The 20,057-nt window shown below is 45.7% G+C and overlaps 1 protein-coding gene across 1 annotated transcript in view; it reads left to right on the top strand.

Moving 5' to 3' along the window:
- Window positions 1–11,059: 11,059 nt before the first annotated feature.
- chn1 (chimerin 1) overlaps window positions 11,060–20,057 on the top strand; it is a 42,327-nt gene continuing 33,329 nt past the window's right edge. Inside the window, exons 1-4 of the mRNA XM_036545327.1 lie at window positions 11,060–11,153; window positions 11,412–11,528; window positions 15,428–15,466; window positions 15,575–15,630. Of these exons, the coding sequence (XP_036401220.1) occupies window positions 11,510–11,528; window positions 15,428–15,466; window positions 15,575–15,630 (114 nt within the window). The 5' untranslated portion in view covers window positions 11,060–11,153; window positions 11,412–11,509. The remainder of the gene's footprint in view (window positions 11,154–11,411; window positions 11,529–15,427; window positions 15,467–15,574; window positions 15,631–20,057) is intronic.

The raw sequence follows: 20,057 nt of genomic DNA, 5'->3' as shown, positions 1-20,057 counted from the left end.
TGAATGAATACTGATTTAAAGGGGAACCAGCAGTGGGGATGATCCCTCATGTGCTCTTTGCATAAAGAGAGGTAAATGTCACTGCTGTCTGTGTTAATGAAAATGATGACGTGTCTCACACATGATCTGATGATATATATATATATATGTACAGTATGTATAAATACTCTGGGGTGTGCAGATTGTGTGTGTATGGAGGCGATTAAAATGGCGGACAGCTTGTTGTGGTGTGTAGCTCTCTAGCTTTCATTAAGAGCCATTTTGAAGTTGGCCCAAACTTTGTGTCCACCTCCATTTATGTGTCTATGGTGGGACCCACAGCCAGCACTGCCTCCCCACACCACACTGATGATCCACTCGCCCGAGCAAGCCCTTTCTGCTGGAAGGATTAGACACACACAGCCCAGCGCCCATCACCACTGTGTGTACTGCACACGTGTCACTGTTTTACATGTAGATGTCACTGTTTGATGTTTAGATATTGGACATGTAGGTGTGTCACTGTCTCACTGTTTTACGTGTAGATGTCACTGTTTGATGTGCAGATATTGGACATGTAGGTGTGCCACTGTCTCACTGTTTGATGTGTAGATGTCATTGTTTGATATGTAGACACACTGTTGGGTGTGTAGATAATTCACTGTTAGATGTGTAGATATGTAACTGCTGTATAGATCAGTCAGTGTTTGATGTGTAGATGTTATCGCTTCTCACCCACCTTCGGGGTAAATGTTGACAGACAGGTTTGCTGAAGCAGGTTTCACTCGTCAGAAAGAGCGGAAGAAAACAGGGCAGGTGGATCATCGGGATGGATGCGGCTACAGCAGACGCGGACGCGCGGAGCTGCCTCGTTACGCTCTGTTTTACCTGACGTGAATTCCTCCGCGGCTTTAGCGCACACTGCCCCCATCGTGCACCCGGCTGCGGTTGCCGGGGAGACCTCTGTCAGCGCTCTGTCCTCTCCCATCCAGAGCTCGGTGGTGCTGACACTTGTAAGGCCTGCTTTTGGGTCATTTCTGCAGACCCCCACGCAGCTGCTGCCCCCGCCCTCCCCCACCCTCCGAGCGGAGAGCACGCAGCCCCCCCCCCCCCCCGCCCGCGAACGCAGGCAGAGGGCATATGCGGCCTACAGCCCCGTGTCTTTCGCCATTGCCGTTTAACGATGTTGTGAAATCCGCAAATCTGTGGATTGTGTTCCTCCATATGCAGCCACTTCATTTCAATTTGCCCACTGTCAGTGGAGCGCGGGGGATGGGGGAGGGGGGGGCGTGCCGCCCGCGTTACGGTTCCTCAGGTGCTCGCTGTAAAACCTAACGGCTGCCGGGCTGAAAGCAGCCCTGTAAGCACTTTTCTAAGAGCCGTACTTTTCCCTCTCTCTCTCTCTCTCTCTCCGCGGCGGGCGCGTCCCACCCCCCCTGTTGCCGGGCCGCACTCAGAATATTGATTTTGTCGGCTCAGCTTTGCACCCGCAGCTTCGGCACCCCCCTTTGATTGGCCGATCGGCGAGGCGACGCGGCCCGCCGCCCGTCCCGCCGCCAAGTCCCCCGCTTTTCGGAGGGTCCGCCGGTGACTTGTATTGACAATGATTGCTTCCAAAATTAGCCCATTACGGCTGGGAGCTTGACAAGCCCATGGCTCTCTCCCTGCGAGAGCCGCTCTGTTCATTATATATGCCTATTGTTAAGCGCAGAAGTGACACGTCTGGCGCGTGCTCCGGGACTGATGGCTTCCACGCCGGATTGCGCTGTCACGCGTACGGCTCGTTTGATGGCAGCTCAGTTGTTTTCGGAAGTGCTTGAGATCCAATTGGGCCATACTTCACTTTGTTTGTGCGTCCATTTGATTTTCTTTTTTTTTTTTTCCTTCCCCGTCTTAGGCGTCCGTGAAGGATGGGCTCGGGTCTTTATGAAGAACAGACCGTTGAGTTGTGTTCGCTTTCTTCTCTGTGAAGTTTGAGTTTCGATCTGCAGTTTGGTTCGTGAACAAACAGGCACACTAAGAGCAGGTTAATCGCCTCTCGCCAGTGGACAAGGGGAATCTCTGAGTCAGACTTCGAGTTCCAAGGCCTGCTTCTCTTTCCTCTCTGGCTGCGGGGGCCTTTGATGTGGGGGGGGTCCTCGACTCCAGCAAAGCTACCCGGCCAGGAGGGGGGGGGGGGGCCCGGGGGGGCCCACGAGCTCCACCAGCCTGTCTGTTAACACACTTTATCATCCAGCTGAGACGTAGCTGTGACAGGTGGGAGGAAATTACCCAGCCTGCCCCGCAAACAAGCAGGGCCACGCTTCCACTTGGCACGCCCAGGCCTCCATCTGCTTGCGGAGAAAACCAGCTCAGAAATTAATACCCAAAAAAAAAAGCGAGAAGGTGTGCCATGGGAGTGCGCAAACTTGCATATGATAATACCCCCCCCCCCACTCGCACCGTCCTCCCTCGCGCAGAACGGCGCGGGTAATTAGGACACGTTAGAAGCGCGGAGCAGAGAAGCAGGCCTGATTTACGCCCGGACCCACCCTAGGCGGGGACAAACGGCTGGATAATTCACAGCACTCCGATGCTAAATCACTCGATCAGAACCCCGTCAGCGAGGAACGCTTTGGGAAACACCGCACGCAGAAGGGCCCTTTGAAACGAGATTTTATTGCAACCTACATTAAAAAAAAAAAACGCTCCGCATCTCACATTCTCAAATACCAAGCCCAATCATTAATTACCAAGTGCCATTTCAAATGACTTTTTATCATTAGCGGTATTAATTATCCTGGTGGTCTGTATTCCTTTATGAGTCAGTACATTATAGAGGGTTTTTTTTTTCATCAGGATCCAATTAATTCAATGCAACTGCCTAACAGCTGGTGGCATTTCGGCTCCAAGTCTTGCATATTCTCCAGTGCGGGCATCATTAAGATCAGGTGCTGTAATCATCTGTCGCCGCAGTAGTTGGCAAGGTAACAAAAAACAAATGGAAATACAATGAGGGATAGTGAAGTGCTTCTGCTGCCAAAGAATGTAATGTAGCCTTATGATGTTGGTTTAAATTGACATTGTAACTTTAATTAAGGGTTGTAAAACAGCCGATGTGATAAAAAAAAAATACACGCACACACACACAAACACACACACAGTCACAAACACACACACTCATACACACATACACACACGCACCAGGCCTGCGCTGTTGGTTTTCAGTACGTCTTTAAATTCAGTTGTTAACAGGGAGTCAAACATGTTGCTGGTACTGTGTGTGTGAAATGATAATGGCTTTGATTTTGAGGGGTTCTTATTTTGAAGCATGCGTCGGACGCCAGTTGCAGGGCACGCGTTTGTGTCGGCGTGCAGCGGGTGAAGGGCCGTGACACATGGAGAGCACGTGGACTCCAGCACTCAACTGCCGTCTGGTGTCTGTACACAACTGCTGTGGTGGAAACCCAGTCGTGCGAAACCCAGTCGTGCGAGCCAGCATTGTGTGAAGTGTAAAGTGTAACATACAAGAAATGGGTGTCTCACAAGTCGATATATACCAGTACAAAAAAAAAAAATCCATGTCAGTGCTGAACACCCTCTGGAACACTTGGATTGGTGCTCTCACTGAAGAGAGAAGGGCTGGAGTGGGAGGGGTAGATGCTATGGCTTGTGTGCCTGTTGATGGGTCAAGTGCTGGTTATTTGGTGAAGGCAAATCCCTTGAGCCACGCTATAGCCTGGTCCTCTGCTGAATTCAGAGCAGGCAGACCCAGACTCATCTTGGAAGGGACGCTAAGATCAATAATAGTTAATCTGTTACAAGCGCAGTAATTTATTACAGACCACTTTACAAGCTGAAGAGATGAAGAAGAGGGCCAAGTTACTTGACAGACTAGACAGTATGTGGGGTTAACACTCATTTGGAGGAGCATCTCTGTTGTATGTGTGGGTGAGATGACTTTGGCGGGTTTGTTAAATTTCCCGTGTGAGCACCGGTGACCCTCCTCCATCTCTGTTTTTGCAGGTGTGCTGCAGGAGGAAAGCTGTGAGGGCGTGTCAGCTCCCAGCAGCCCCCAGGCCGAGGCCATCCAGCACAGCTCGGTCAGCACCTCCAACGGGGTCAGCTCCTCCTCCGCGACTCCGCCCACCCCTGCCCCAGAGGAGGCCCCACCTACAGACACACCCCCAGGAAGCTGATCCCCAGAGGCTTTGGGGGGTTGGGGGTCACGCTGTCCCCAGCAACACCACCAACAGGGGGGAGATGAAACACTCAACTCTTCCCCGTTTGGGACGTGGCTGTATTTCTGATGTGATTGGAATTTCTTGTTATTATTTATTTTCAATGGTTTGTTCATTTTTTTTCTTTTTTGTTCATTCGTTTTTGGTGAGTGGACATGCAAGAGAAGGAAATCTCCTGACAATTTGAGAACTGAGACAGTCTTTTCTCTTCATGTCTTGATGTGTACTGTATTTATTTAATAACTGACATATTTCCAAGTTTTTAGCTGGGAAATCATTGAATTATGTATGGGGTCATTTTAGGATGAGTAAGTGCTTTTATTATGAGACCTTCTTGCCAAAGTGTTTATGGTTCACTTTATGAAGCTTCTGTTTTTCCAATCCTGTGTAAGCACTGTCTGGAAGCAGGGGGCGTGAGGAAACAGCGGCTTCTATTTTGCACAAGAGGAGGGAAGGCATTTTGTTCTTGGATTGCGTTAGGTTGTTTACAGGTTAATTTGGCAGCTTTTACAGGTATATTTGACTGTCTCATAACAATGGTTCAGTGGTTGAAATGAGTTCAGGTGGAAGTTACTCATTTCTAGAAGTAATGTTATGTGTGTGTGAGTGGTTTTGCTACTTTTGACAGTAGCACAGTGTGGGCTGAATGTTGACTGTTGCACCAGTTGTGAAATAGCCTTAGCCTGATCACTCATAACTCTAGTACAGTGTTTAGACTTGACATTCCATGTGTAGTCTGGCTGGTGCGGTGGATACAGGATACAGTGATTGTAGGTTTACGGTAACTCCTGCTGTTTTTCTGTCGTACAGGCGCGTCTGCAGTGTTTGTGCAATGTGCGATCTGCTATGTTTACTAAAGCCACGTGTGCTGAACGTGTCTTGTGAAATTACTCACAGGCCTGGACTTGTGTTGTCGGGATTAGAGAACAATCGTCCAAATCCTGTGTCCCGCATCCTGAAGGTCTCGGTGTCCGTTATTTATTTGAACAGGGACGTTCTTTTCTGACTCAAATATTGTTTCGCTTTGTTTTACATTATTTTTTAGAAGGAAATACAACATTTTAGTAAGAACTGTAAATGGCATCGTTAACGATACATTGTGTATGAACTTTTCAGATAACGTGTGCATCTTTAATACTGTCTGTAATCATTTAATAATTCCTTAATAATTCTTTTAATGGTGTATCAGAGGCCCAGTAATAAGCTTTATTCTTTTATCAGCAAAAAAAGAGACAATGACAATACCCCCAAGACCTCTGGATTGTACAGATATGTCATATTTTATATCTTAGAAACCTTAGTAATGTGAACACAGAAAAACATGCTGCTCAGCAAAGTTAAGAACATTTTGTAAAACTGTATTACTGTTACTGGTTACTTCAGCTACTAAGGAGAACAGCGACCGTTAATTATAGATTCCAAATCACAGCATTGTCATTTTGAATCTATTCGCCTTTCCTCTTAAAATGTACTGGCTTACTACTGTGTAGTTTTTCTGAGACAATACAGCATTTTTATTCTTGCATCTTCATTGAAAACCTTTTCTCCTAAATCCTGTCGTTTGTGCGGTCACTGTTTTGTGCTGTTTGCATGAGTAAATTCTCTGAGAGAATTAGACCGATATTTAAACAGTATCTCAGTTTACGAAGTACCATTGAACATATCTGTGTCACCTTGAGTGGTTGCCAGGTGATCTTAGGTTCATGAGCTGATCATAGGTTCATAGGTCCTGTCAGTTTACCTCCATTAAAAGGGCGTGCTACTATTGTGTTGGCAGTAAACTTGTAACTTGTGAAAGTTATGTATAAAGTATGACTTGACTCAATACATTGTAATAAATCTTTTAATATCCCTTTAAAGTGTTGACTCATTGTAATTTATTTTACAGACTGTGCATCTATTTCCTGTATATCAGCACGTTTTTTTTGGTTTACCTCTGTTTGAATAAGGAACCATGAGTTCTTGACTACACATCATACTGAACAGAGCTGCTTGGTTTTTACAGTTGGACAAGACTCATTTTCTTTTGGGGTGCACTGCCATCTTGTGGTTAATCACAGAAATTCACTTTTGATCCCTGATCGCAGCCAAAACCATATTAAATCACTGCTTGCGGCAAGTGCTGACCATACATTCTGCTTTGCATGTGTGAATGCATTGTTCTCAGAAACCACCTGAAATCTAAAAACACAGAAAAAGTTGAGTACCTTTACTGAGCATGTACATGTACATTTGCTTTGTGGATACTGTAATCAAGAACATATCAAGATTTCACCCATACACGTCATCCTTTTATTCAGCTGTGGAGATGAACCAGAAGCCATTTGGGTTATCAGCTCTCCTCCTTGCCACAGTGCCACACTGCTCCCCTAAATTTACTGCAGAGACTGCCGGAAGCCAATAAAAATCACATGCCCCAGACACAATAGAAAAAATGTGGCAGTCAGCAGTGTGTACATTTGCAGTGATTGCTCTTGCGGTATGTAACCTAACTTGAGTGCCACGTTGCTAAAACAGAGCTGTGTATAAAAATCCACATTACATTATTGCCATTTAGCAGACGCTCTTATCCAGAGCAACATCCATAGGTTACAATTTTTACATGCTATCCATTTATACAGCTGGAGATTTACTGAGGCAGCTCAAGGTTAAGCACTTGGGTATGGCAGAACATTGCACCTTGGGTACAATAGCAGTGCCCCAGCAGGGATTTGAACCAGCAACCTTCCGGTTATAAGCCCTGCTCCCTATCACTGTGCTATACTGGAGTTATGCAGTCAGTGTGCAGGTGGCAGGTCGATAGCGTCGATGTCGTTGGGCTGGTAGGTGCCGGTCTGGGAGCTGCTGGTGTGGACGCCAGAAAGGCGGTCGGAGAGAGGCAGCCCCACGCACACAGCGCAGGATTCCCGCGCACTGCGGGAGTACATCAGGCTCACGGCGTCCGCGGGCCTCCTCCTCCGCCTCCACGCCGCGAGGGCACAGACGAGCAGGGCCAGGACTGCGGCCACCGCCACGGCGTTCGCCCCGCCGAGGTACAGGAGCAGGGTCTGCGGGTCGGGGGCCGACGCCCTCTCCGCCTTGGTGACGACGCCGACGCACAGGTCCCGCGGTGCCACGGGGCACACCCGCTCGCCGACCACGCTCTCCACGCACACGAAGTACGCCGTGGAGGCCCGCAGGTCGCAGAGCTCACAGACCGTGCCCCGTTTGACGTTCACGAAACGGCTGAACCTGGTCTTTGTGTCGAACTGGTCGTACATGACCCTGAAGTACACGTCCGGGGTGCTGGTTTTGGCCAAACTCCACTGGATTCGAGCTGTGCTGGATGTGACCGTGCTGGCAGAAACGTTGATGATGAGCTGATTATAAGAACAAGCATCGTTACCTGTCAAGTCCTTGGTCTGAGCTCCCCTGGTGGAGAGTGTGGTTTTCTCCAAAGACATTACTGGGGTCTCCTGTCCAGAAGCCAGTGGTATATTTGTTGGGTGGAGGGTTGATGGTATTGTGACAACGTCACGTTTGTGTGCATTTTTTACCACGGCGACAAAAACTACTGTGTCCGCCCTGCTGGGGGCGCGACTCTCCCCACTTTCAAGGGCTCCTCGTTCCAACACCAACATGTTGGAGGAGCTATTCATACCAGATTTTTCAGAGACCACTGTCCCTCCACACACAACATCAGTGTTTCGTATCAGTTCGATGCTCAGCGACTCCAGGTGTTTGCCTTTAAGGGTTTCAGGCTTAGCACACTTCACAAAAACAGTGAGAATTCTGTTTGTAGGAGAAACTAGCCACCCTTTCAGACTGAGTAACCTGCAGTCACAGCTCCAGGGATTGTTGTCCAGGTCTACGAATGAGAGCTGAGCACTGCTTTGAAACACCCGTGGGCTCAGGTGAGATAGTCTGTTGTTGCTTAGGTTCAAAACCCTCAGGTCTGATAAATCTTCGAACACAGATTCATCCAGCATTGAGATTAAATTGTGGCTAAGGTCGAGCTCTGTAATGTAAACACAGTGGCTGAATGTGTGCTTCTCTAGTTTTGAAATCAGATTTACGTTAAGTTTCAGCACTTTCAGTTTGATTAGTCCTCTGAACGTGTCTGGGTTAATCTGGGACAGTATGTTATTGCTCAAAGTTAGTGTTTGGATTTCTGTAAGTGGCGTGAGGTGTGCAGGTCTGATTGACGTAATGAAATTGTCGCTGAGACTGAGGTCTGTGAGAGATGCCAGAGGGCTGAAAACATTGGGTGGAAAACTTGACAAATTGTTTCTGGAGAGATAAAGCATACGCAGATTTCCAAGTCCCTTAAACGCAGTTCTGGATAGTGACACAATCTGATTTTTTTCCAGATGTAAGACCTTTAGTGATTTTAGACCAGCAAACAAACCACCAGGTAAAGCACTGACAGCATTTCCACTGAGTCTCAGCTTTGTAAGGTGCACCAGTCCTCCAAAAGCACCTATCTCCACTTTGTGCAACCTGTTTTCACTGAGATCCAAAGACAGTAACTTTGTCAGCCCGACAAAACTCTCCCTAATTAGTGAGGTGATGCGGTTATTTCCCATGTGAAGTTCCTCCAGGTCATTCAGACCGCTGAATAACCCATGAGGGAGGCTACTGATTGAGTTGTTTTGAAGATCTAAACTTCTCAAGCCTGGATAAAACGCGAAATCAGAAGGTGCAACGGAGTTGATGAGGTTACCTGCCAGACTCAGGTGTTTTGCTGACGAATGCCGTCCGTGAACATGGGGTGCGCTGAGCAGCCTGAGATCTGAGCAGTGTATTTCCATATCGCTGCATCTACAAAACTCAGGGCACGAAGACGTCATTTTATGAAGAAAAACTGAAAGAAAATAAATGGTCAGAATGCATACCATTTTCAGTGTCTTCCAGGGCTGTGCTATGATTGAAGTTCCTATACAGAATAACTGGAAACCTGGCTTACCCTGTTGGACACAGGAAGAGAGAGGACACTGAATGGGGCATTTCCTGTTTCTTTGGTGCTTTTTTTTTTTCTTCTACAGACATTTTCCTCCTAACCCTTGTAAACAAATATCACTGCCTTTCTAAAAAACAGACACATTAATTGGGCCTATTTGTTATCGTATCACACGGCTCATTTTCTAACTGTTGAGCAGTTTGACCTTCATAACCACTTTCTGCTCAGAGAATATCACCTACATCCTTTAATGCTGTAAACTTGTGAAGCTGTGAAATTAAGCACATGGACACAAATAATATTGTAACAGCCCAGCCTCCACTCTTGGAAGGGTTCGGTTCATCATTTATTCCTCTAGTTATTATTGGAATTGGCCCATGGTCCAAGGAATGACAATAGATTAGTTTTGGGCTTTTCAGTATAACGCAGTTATGTGTGAGGATTTTTAGATCACTGCTATTGGTCTTTACTGTGAATGGATGATGTTCCTTGTTATGCTCTTATTTTCAGAGTGTGACAGGATTAAAACTGCTCTCCTTTAACTGGACATGGAAGTAGTGATCTGTGTGTTATTGATTGAGCTTGTTAGTTCTGTAGTTCAGTTCAAGAGACTTAGTAGTAGACTTATTTTATTTCACAATCTTGATCAACCTGTAGAAATAATTGCTATTTTTCCTTTACATTTATGCTTCCTTGCCATGACCCTGGCCCACAAAAGGTCTGTGTGTTATGTGTCAAGACTCAATAAGGCTCTTTTCATCTTCATCTTTAAACTGCTACTTGTGCATTATACTTGTGTACAATGGTTTATGTAACAAAGCCAACCAACAATATAATACAAAGGGTTACAATATATGACACAATAAGGTCCTAAACAATAAGGTCTTTAACAAGTGGCGCATCACACACTGCATTATATGTATTTTCCCTTTCATTCATTCGCACAGATACTTACTACTGAATTACACAATACTGGACTTCTTACTGTTCTCCTCTCACAGTATCTTGCATTGTTCTAACAGAGCCAAAACAAAGACAAAAAGCCATTGTAAAAGTCTGAAACTGAATCAATTGCTTTGCAGGAAAATCCCATGACAAACCAACATCTGGCATAGGCTCACATGATGTATGAACTATCTTTATGGATAATGTATGGATAATGTGTGTATATGAAACACAGAAAGGGAGACCTGTCACACAATGCAAACTCCTGCCCCACGCGTTGAAATCATAAATCTGAGTGTCTGTGTAACGTCTGTTCACAGTCAGTTGACATATTTTTGAATATAGGTCGGACAGAGAGTGTAATGCCGAATGATAAATTGATAAAGTGAAAGGATGTGCATTGTTTTAAATCTTGGCACACTGATTAAGTTGTTAGGTAAGAAAGTACTGCAAGTTAGAGATTGGTCAGTCAAATAGTACAGCTATTGTTATTGTTTCCTGCTTGCATTATGCATGTCCTGAAGGAGTCTGTCGACTTTGGATGCGTGCCATTAACACCGGGGGAAAAATGAGAGTCAGATAAACTGGACAATTAGAACTAAGATCGTTCACCTTTATCGAGATTCGGTGTTTATATTGAGCAGCGGTGTGTTGTAGTGGTAAGGAGCAGGGCTTGTAACGACAGAGGTTGCTGGTTTGACTACCGACTGGGACACTGCTGCTGTACGCTTGGGCAAGGTCCTTAATTGGACTTAAACTTTGGCTCTATACTTGAAAAACACGCGCAAGACTTAAGTTTCTTTCAATACGGGTTTAACGCACAAGTGTCACTTTGCTCCGCCACATCCACAGTTGTCATTGTCGATTTACCAAAAAGGAATGCTGCCGTATCCATGGTAACAAGCCCTGGAAAGCCTGCAGTCCCCGGAGGAGAAGAGGCTGCTGGTGGTCATGTGGTAATACAAGATGGCGTCTTCAACCCCGATAGATGCGGTATAAGTGAGTCGCTTTGCTAGCTGGCTACAGTATTGCATACATTACTGCAAACTGGTGGCAGACGCTCATCCAAGGTCTGTATCCTGTTGATCTCGTAGTTTGCAGAACTGCCGTTTTCTGTGCTGTCATGTCTCTTGTTTTCGGCTCTCTAGCTGACGTTACTGCGAGTGTTTGCTGTTAGCGTGATGCTTGTAAACGTTAGGAGTAGCTACTTAGCTCGTCTAGCTGCAGTGTTTGCTGGCTCGCTAGCTAGCTAGTTAGCTACTTCATAACAATGCACTTCTTGCGTCGCAGATGTTTTCACACTTTCGCGTGTTTGTTTAAAATTCCAGATATCCTCGCCAAGACAAACTGAAGGACGAGAGGCTGGGAAGTTATCCATGCCTGTGCACTAGCTTATAGGCTTTTGTCCTTCGGAATAACACATAAAATGGCTTTAAATGTGTTTGGTAAGTTACTCATTATTCATCCGTGTAGTGTAAAACGAGATGTTTAATTTCTTGTGAGCGATCTTAACGCAGTGCATCACGGCGGCTTTGGGTTTGTCAGATGGAAAGCCGTTAGGATTGTGCTGTGCAGTTATATCCAGCCTGGGCTGCAGGACCGCGGCGCGTGCGGAGCTGCCTCGCTTCGGGCGATTTCCATATGGGCGCGAGACACTGCTTGCGCTTTGCCCAACGCACAGAAACCAGTTTGATGTTGTTCCCGGTTCTTACGCTCCATAGCTGACAATTTTATCCACGTTAAACATAAATGTTATGAACCCTAGAATAACAAATGTCATTGTTTGTTGTGTTTTAGGCAGGTAAGACAATGGTAACTTATTTTAAGTCGGCCAGATACCTAGCTAACTCACAACAGCAACTGTGGTGGCCAAGTGAAAAGTGCTCACAGAGAGAAATTGAATGATATATATATATATATATATATTGGTGATTTAGCCTATGGAATGTTAGAAGGAAGTGTGTGTGCGTGTGTGTGTGAGTGAGCACGTATGTATACTTGTGTAGTACAAGGAAGTTTCTTGGGTAGTGGCATTTCAGGTATTTCAGGGCTGCTGTATTCTCTAGAATGACAAACATTTCATGATTAACTTCCTCATCGAAGGATTACAGATGAAAGCCAATTTGTACATACTTTGCATGTCCTCATTCACACTTTGAAACGCATCACAAGGATGTATGGACAAACAAGACTGACAGTGTCAGTGGGGCTGTTGAATGAACACAGATGCGTCATGATGTGACTGAAGACATTTCAGGGAATAGGGGAAATCTGAAGGGCTGTCCTGTTATCAGTGGCGGACGGTCGGAACCGTACTCACTGACAAAACGCTACCTCCGCGGAGGTGTTCTACACCTGTAGAGGGAGAGTGCGCAGGAGGAAATTCTTAAGTGATGATGAAGGAAAAATTGTAGTCACCACTCCCTTCCCTTGTTAGCTCTGATCTCAGGACTACTTGAGAGAAGAGCAGCCATTTTGTGCCAATGTTTTAGACAGATGCTGAATCATAGGAAGGGCTCACAACTGACTGGGGATAGGGGGGGGTGGGGGGTGCATAGTGTTCTAAAGGGGAAGTTAGGATAGTGTTCTGTGGGGCTGCGGGGATGAGGCAGGAAATACTGCGCACTACTGACAATAGTATCAGATGTTTACATCCCCTCCTCGGTCCGCTGTCTGTCAGAACTCGCCACTTTTGAAATAGTGCGGTGCGTTTTTGCCCGAGGGTTATAAATGGACATCTCTCATCCGCGGCTGTTTTAAGATGTTGGGTTTGTGGGGGGGGGGGGGGGGGGGGGGGGTCTCTGCAGTTTTCTGTTTGTCACTCTGTGCTGTGTTGTGTTGTCTCTGTTGAAAGGTCAGAGTACCCCTATAAATAATTTGTCTCGGTCCGGGTCGCTGTGATATGCATGGGTGCAGCTTGGAAGAGAAAATGCTCGTGCATCTCCAAGGAGCGTTCAACTTGCTGTTGGAGCTGAGTTAGATTTATGTGGTGTTTTAATCTGGTTTTCTGTGCATGATGCTGTGAGAGTTGAAAATTTGTAAATGTAAAATCCAGACTTCTCAGATGTATTGGTTGTGTTTTCATTGGGTAGCATGATTTCTAATCCTGTCTGTCATCATGCAGCCATGTAGAAATAGCCTATTTAAGAAATGTGAAGAAGAAGCAGGCTCAAATTTGTGAACAAGTTAACACCAAAAACGTTACGCACAGCGTGTGGTATGTTGTGGTTAGTCAACGTGGGGGTCGCTGTTTTAACACGCTGACTGTCTGTTGTACCAACACACACACACTGGTTGATTCATGAAGGAGTTACAGCCTTGAGAATGTGTGATGGGAAGGCCAGTCGACGATGACTGAGAAGTTTGAGGAAGCTCTCATCCTGCTTTGAGTCATGCACGTCTCTGTAAGGGAGGCGGTTTCGGCGGAGCGATGTGAAGCGAATCTGGAGTCTGCGGCGTGCTCGGAGAGGTCAGGTTGAAGTGTTGTGGGGTCTTCCTCCTCTGGATCACATTGTTCTTGGAGTGCTTACTCGGAGCTATTTCAGTAGAGCCTTCCTGTTCACGGTCCTGTGAAAACCACAAGCACCCCAGAGTACCTCTTCTCCCTTTTACTGTTTTACTGTCGTTACATGGGCTAATTCCTGCGCCGTCCTGTTACTTAAGCGTAACTGCTCCTCTTTTCCTGAGATATCCAGTGTTGGTGCGTACTTGCAGTGCCCTCGGCCACAAGTACTAGTGTCTGTGCAGTGCTACAGTCACTCGGCATAGTTTTTCCCCTTAGAATACGCATCAGAAACAGTATAATGTTGACGAGTTAGAGGATGTTTTAGAGGGTTGTTTTCAATACTGTTCAGTTGTTAGGTGAGAAAAGACTGCCTGCCTGTTACAGTTTGGTCACTCACATAGCCATTGAGTAGAAGTGCCATTTCCCTTTCTCTACCAGTTGCATTCTAAAGCATTGAATGTATACATTAGACAAAAATTTTTTTGACATCAGCATTTACATACGCTTTTCTGTGAATTGGTCGATATTGCTACAGACGTCAACGAATCAGTCAGAAAACCCTATGTCAAAACAGTGCTAAAAAAAAACCAATCTGCAGTGAGTTCAAACTGACTGTAGTCATCTCCAACTGACTGCTTCTCATGGGAGACACTCATTCCAGATTCGTAGGGTGTCTGTTTAACTTTCTTCAAGAAAAAGAGAGACATTAGAGAGGCATTAGCTAATTTAATGATATTCCATAAATACAACTTGATTATCATTGCCTCTCCAAAGGGCAAGCAGCGTGTATTCAGTCTCATTGCCAATATTCCTTTGTTTGGTGACACATTAGTAAATATGCCAAAGCACAAGTCTGTTAGTTATGGCTTTTTTCCAAGTTTGATGTAGTAATTTTGAATGGTGGCAGGATATTTTATTTGCTTTAAGTTCAACTACATTGGTAAAGAGTGTAGTTGAGTGTGAGATCCACTAGGGGGCACTTGTACTTTAGAAATGGAAAATGAATCACAGTTTGCTTGAACAGTAGCTTCAGAAAAGACTAAATCCCACTTCAGAGTTGAAGGGGTTTTGTAATCTTTGACTTTTAAATGCCGTGAAGGAAATACTATCAAAAAAGCTATTGGCAGTCTTAAGAAGTTGCACGTTCTATATTTCATCCTCAGTGGGGAAACTTAGGCATTTTATGTATTTATGCATATTTAGAGAAGAATTCAACCTTTGAGCCCTTTGAATAAATGCTCAGTGTAGTTAAAAAAAGGATCTTTTTGCCTATATGACATACTCATGAGAAGAGAAGCAACAAGATGGAGTGGTAGCGTTGCTCTCTTCTGCCTGGGCAGTGAATGAAGTATGTGTGTGTGCTTGTGAGACTGTTTGTGCAGGAAGCTGGTTGTTTTGTTTCAGGCCTGCTCGGTCTGGGCTGTCAGGATCTGCTCTGAGCCCCGGGGGGTCGATACGTAGCCGATGTTCTCGGGCTGCCGATTTTGCAGTCTCTTCACAGCCTTCTCAGGACAGTCAGTTTTAGCCATGGAGTCAGTTTGCTCTGCCAGAAGATAAGATCTTATCTGCAGCGTGAAAGAACTGGAACTTTGTTACAAACAAGAGTCAATAGACAGGTTTTCTTATCGTAATTCAGTTGTACCTTACAGAATAATTCTCTTTCTGTCAAATGTTTTGTTGTATTTATTGTACAATGACAATAAAAAGGCTTCTTCTTCTTGTGAGCTTAGTAATTGCTTCTAAAATGGTTCTATGTATGTGCTAATATTTTCAGTAATATTGTGTAGCCCATTACATTTCTCGCCCTAATGCCATAATGTTGTCTTATGTTTTTCTCAGATAATGATGAATACAGACCACCAGTGTGGAAGTCCTACTGTAAGTACTGATGCTCGTTTTTTTTTTTACCCCTTGTGAACGTTTGTAACAGGTTTCAGTGCAGGTTTGCCTTGGTGGGTTCCCCTCACACTGTGCTTTGTGTTGCAGTGTACCAGCTCCAGCAGGAGGCGCCACATCCACGCAGAGTCACCTGCACATGCGAGGTGAGCGTGCCCGGAACAAACCCAGTGTATGACATCACCTGCCTGTGATGTCATAGGAGATCAGTTTCAATTTTTACAGCAGTTTGTTGGACGTGTTAATCGACAGGGTCACCGAGTCCACAGCCCACCCCAAAGTTCTGATCTCATCACCCCGTGGGTTTTTTGGTCCAGAGTTCTGTTATAAATTCTACTTCACACTGCTTTCTGGAAATGCTAGGCCTCCATGATGTGCGTCTGCTCCGTTGCCACATCGAACAATGTGATCACTGTCTCTGTGCTCTTTTCTGCTCCCTCCCCCAGTCTTGCCTCAGTATTTGGCTGCCTTTGAGTGCCATCAGGCAGGGTGCGTTGGCTTGTCCAGTCCCACACTGCACTTGGGCTTACTCTCTGCCCATTTATCAGTCTGTCCCCTGGGCTCCTCCCCCTCATTCTCCAGGGCTGGCCGTTCAAAGTGCCTGTTCACAATTATTGTTCCCTACACAATGGAGAACATAACTGTGGAGGTGGCCTCTTTTTTTCCCGGTTGTCTCTGGCCCGTCTTTGAAGTGTTAAGTGCTTAATTGTTGTCCAGATTGTATATTGTTCCTCAATGGTTTTGTGCAAGTCCGAGTGTTTGGGGTGACAGAACCCATTGTTTTGAGAGAGTGTCCTTGAAATCGGGTACATTTCTGAGGATGAAATGTGAGCAGGAGAAAATAATACGGAATGGCTTGTTTTGTCCAGCTAATACATGCGCTACTTTCCCTGCTAAGAGTTTAATCATGAAAACTGTAGTGAACTAGTCTCAAGTGAGCAGCTTTGCATGCTGGCTATCGTGTCTAAATTTGGTGTGAGTTGCTGTGCTGTCATTGGCTCTGCCTCTGTGAGCTGATCCATTCCAGAAGGAGTGGGAGCATCTCCTGGGGTCAGAGTAACAAAGAGCCCTAACAACCAGCTTCACTTAACCTTCAGCTGCAGAAAGATCCTGCTCCCCGGGCTGCAATGCTAAAGTGCAAACGCTGAATTGAGACCACTGTTGAGAGGCACTTTTAGTGGTGCTCAGAAGTGAGTAGATTCCTGAGAAAATGTAGACTAAAGATGTCTGATTACTGTAGATGGGTGGACTACATTTCCCACGTTGCCCCACACTGTGAACGCGTGAGATTCTCCCTTTGAGTTTTGTCCACAGATGCTGGTACAGTCTGTGCTTGTCCTTTGAAAGGGCACTGAGCTCAGTGGTGTCAAAGGTTCACAACAAATTTTGCAATTTGTCCTCCTTCCTCATACTTGCGTGTTGAGTTAATTTCAAGCGCTCCAGATTTACTGGTTGCGTTCTGAACTCTTAATTCGCAGGCAGGGCGAAAAAGAATGCTCGTTTTTGTTGCCGTGTCAGAGGTAATGCAATAACCTCCCACAAATTATGTGGAATCTCACAGTCCTTTGAGTCTGTTTGTTTATAAAAGACCAAAGTGGTATGGTGTGGTTAAAGCCATTCTGCTGGTTGTTTCAACTCCGTTTTCTCTCTCTCGCTCAGTTTCAGTATCCTGGAAACATGGCAGAGGATGCAGTGTAATTTAGGGCTCGTTAATTACCCCTGTTATATACAGAACGTATGCTGTTAGTAGAAAATCGTATGGTTCATAGACAGTGTAGCAGAAACTATTTAATCCCAAATTTTGTTGAAAAAAGATCACCATAATTTGTTGACAAAACACACACTTGATTAAAATTACTCAGAGTCCTTCATTATGCTAAGTAAGCCTACCAGAAACTGCGGGCGCACATGACCAATTATTCAGATGGATTTTTGAGAAGCGAGCAATCGGATCAGTTTAAATTATAAATGATCAGATGTAGGTCACACACATCCATGATGAACGCCAGTTCCTTCTTTTGCTTTGCTGTAATTGCTGCAAAGGCCAGATTGGAGTTTTTCCTCTGTCCTCTGCCTATCTGGTATCTACAAAAGCTACTAATGACCAAATTCAAAATGTTACTTATACCCCTCCCCCACCCCCACCCACCGTTCTGCCCTCCCTAATAAAGATTATTTAAGATGACTGTGGCTTTAATTAAAAAGCTTGAGGTAACAGCTGTGCATAATTCATTAGCATTTATCATTAGCGTGTGAGGCTGGGTGTGCTGTAGGCTGGAATGTTTACGCTCGGAAACCGCCGGAGTCTGCCAGTCACTTGTCACGGCTTCACGGATCGGTGTGGAAGGAAGCCGCTTCGGTGTTAAAAGTGCCCGCCTTGGGCATGCGGAAGAGGGGGGGAGACAGCGCCACGCTTGTGCTGGTTCTGTTCTGCTGCGTGACACAGACCCAGATGGAGTGGCTTGTTCCGGTGTTTCTTTGATGACCCGCGGCACAAAGTGCATTCAGACCCGAGCGCTGAATTATAGATAGACGTAGCGCCGCGTCCGAGAAGCGAATGAGGGGAAAATAAGGCCGAGGTGGCGTGGCAGGGTGCTCCAAGTGCTCTTTGTCTCTCTCTCTTTCTCTCTCTCTCTCTTTCTTTTTTTCTTTCTCTCTGTCTCTCTTTCTCTCAAGACCCAAACAAATGGCAGGAATGTTAATAAAGGGCTTTAGTGCTGACAGGGCAAACCCTCCCCCCCCACTGCCTCTTTAATTCGGCAGGTATCGCGGCGTGGTCCTCGGCAGTGTGTCTCAGCAGATTGGCCACTCACTTAATTAGGCCAAGATTAGGAACGAAACAGGATCATTTACGTGAATTGTATCACAAAAAGCACCTTGATATATTTTTTTTTACTTTTAATTAATCCATTTCAAAAGCGTTAAGAATCCGTCTGAGTGGCCCGCGTAGGAAGGCGTGGCCACAGCCTTGGGGCCTTGGGGGTTTTTTTTAGCCTCAAAAGCAGCCTCTCCAGGGAGGGGGTCTCTGCTTGCTGCGAGGGCTGCTTTTCTCCATTTCATGCCCAGGCTTTTACCCTTATAATCCAAGCAATCCGTCTCCATTTACATGTCATTTGAAATATGTAAATGGGCCGTCGCTGGCTCTAAGGTAAGCTTCAGTACAAGGAGAATACGCTGTGCAGAAACTCATTACATAAAGACTCAACAGTCATTGGAGTGGTTTACATTTAAACTGTGAATACATTTGAATTTTTTTGGCCTCTTTGTACATTTTAACATAAACTGTGGGTGCTTGTGTGCATACGTACACATATATACAGTATATTAAGATATTGTTAACATGATTTTAAACATGATTCGTACATTTACAGCTTAAGCCAGTTGTCTGTTTCCCTCTGACATTTTTTGTACATGAACTACATGCTTTCCCTGTCCGTTACACACACAGTAGCACTAGATTTTGTGTTGCCTTCATTTTTCAAGCACCTTTTTGAAGTTGGTGGTGTTAACAATCACACGCATTTAATCGCATCCTCCTGCACTTGTGTTAGGAAACAGCAGTCCTAAGCTGGCCAACCAAAGTCCTCCTGTACAAATGTTTGTTCGTAAGGTCACGGTTTCACACGCAGTCAGCTCATTTTCCACCTCAGACATCTGCGTTTGGAGCTGTGGAACATCCAGTCACATAATCCAGCTAGTGGACAGCAGTCTGCTGAATTAATGCATTTTCATCACTTTAAGAGGGGGAATGAATCAGGCTTGCAACATTTTGAAATTCTGTAGGGTAATTCGGCTCAAAATATGTATCGTGCAGCATGCTGGAAGTGTGCGTATGTGTTTGTTTGTGTGTGTGTGTGTGTGTGTGTGTGTGTGAGTGAGTGAGTGTCTGTGTGTGTGTGTGTGTCTGTGTGTGTGTGTGAGTGTGCGTGCATTTATGCATGCTTGTGTATACATTTATAGGTACAATCTTCATGATTGGTCCTGACATGCAAGTCACCCTGGACACACAGCATTACATTAGTTGTGCCAGCTCAGCCATCGCCAGGCCAACCGTCACCCAGTCCCCACTCGGCACGTGCAGGGAGTCCTGGCCTCCTGCCAAGTCGCTCTCCTGGTCTGTCCGCAGGTGTGTGCCGCACCTCCAGGATCCTGAACAGCAGGCCTACACAGGTGCTCCAGTCAGATTTGCATGCGGGTCTATTCAGGGCGAGGGATTGGCACGGCCGAGTCTTAACCCCAGTCTCACCTGAACGTCCACAGCTGGTGTAAAAATCGCCTCTCTCTTTTGCGCGGTCACCTTTAGCCGGGGCTCTGCATGGCCAAAGCCTTGGAGCCTGTCAGCTCCTTTCTGTAAGACTGAATATTCATGCACAGGTATAACGTCATTATTCACGCTGAGACACGATGCATCATTTCCAGCTCTTCAGAAAAGGATATGGCAGTGGACTGTTTGATTGAAAGCCCCCATGCGATAACAAGAAGCAGGCCAGCGATAACACGCTGGTAATGGCCTCTTACACCAGCCCCGCCCCCTGCAGAGAAGTCATCTTTCATATCTGAACCAAATTCACCT

This window comes from Megalops cyprinoides, chromosome 14, assembly GCF_013368585.1.
Source record: "Megalops cyprinoides isolate fMegCyp1 chromosome 14, fMegCyp1.pri, whole genome shotgun sequence".
NCBI lineage: Eukaryota > Metazoa > Chordata > Actinopteri > Elopiformes > Megalopidae > Megalops > Megalops cyprinoides.
Note: the sequence above shows the minus strand (reverse complement) of the source record. Positions and strands in the feature narration are given on the sequence as shown.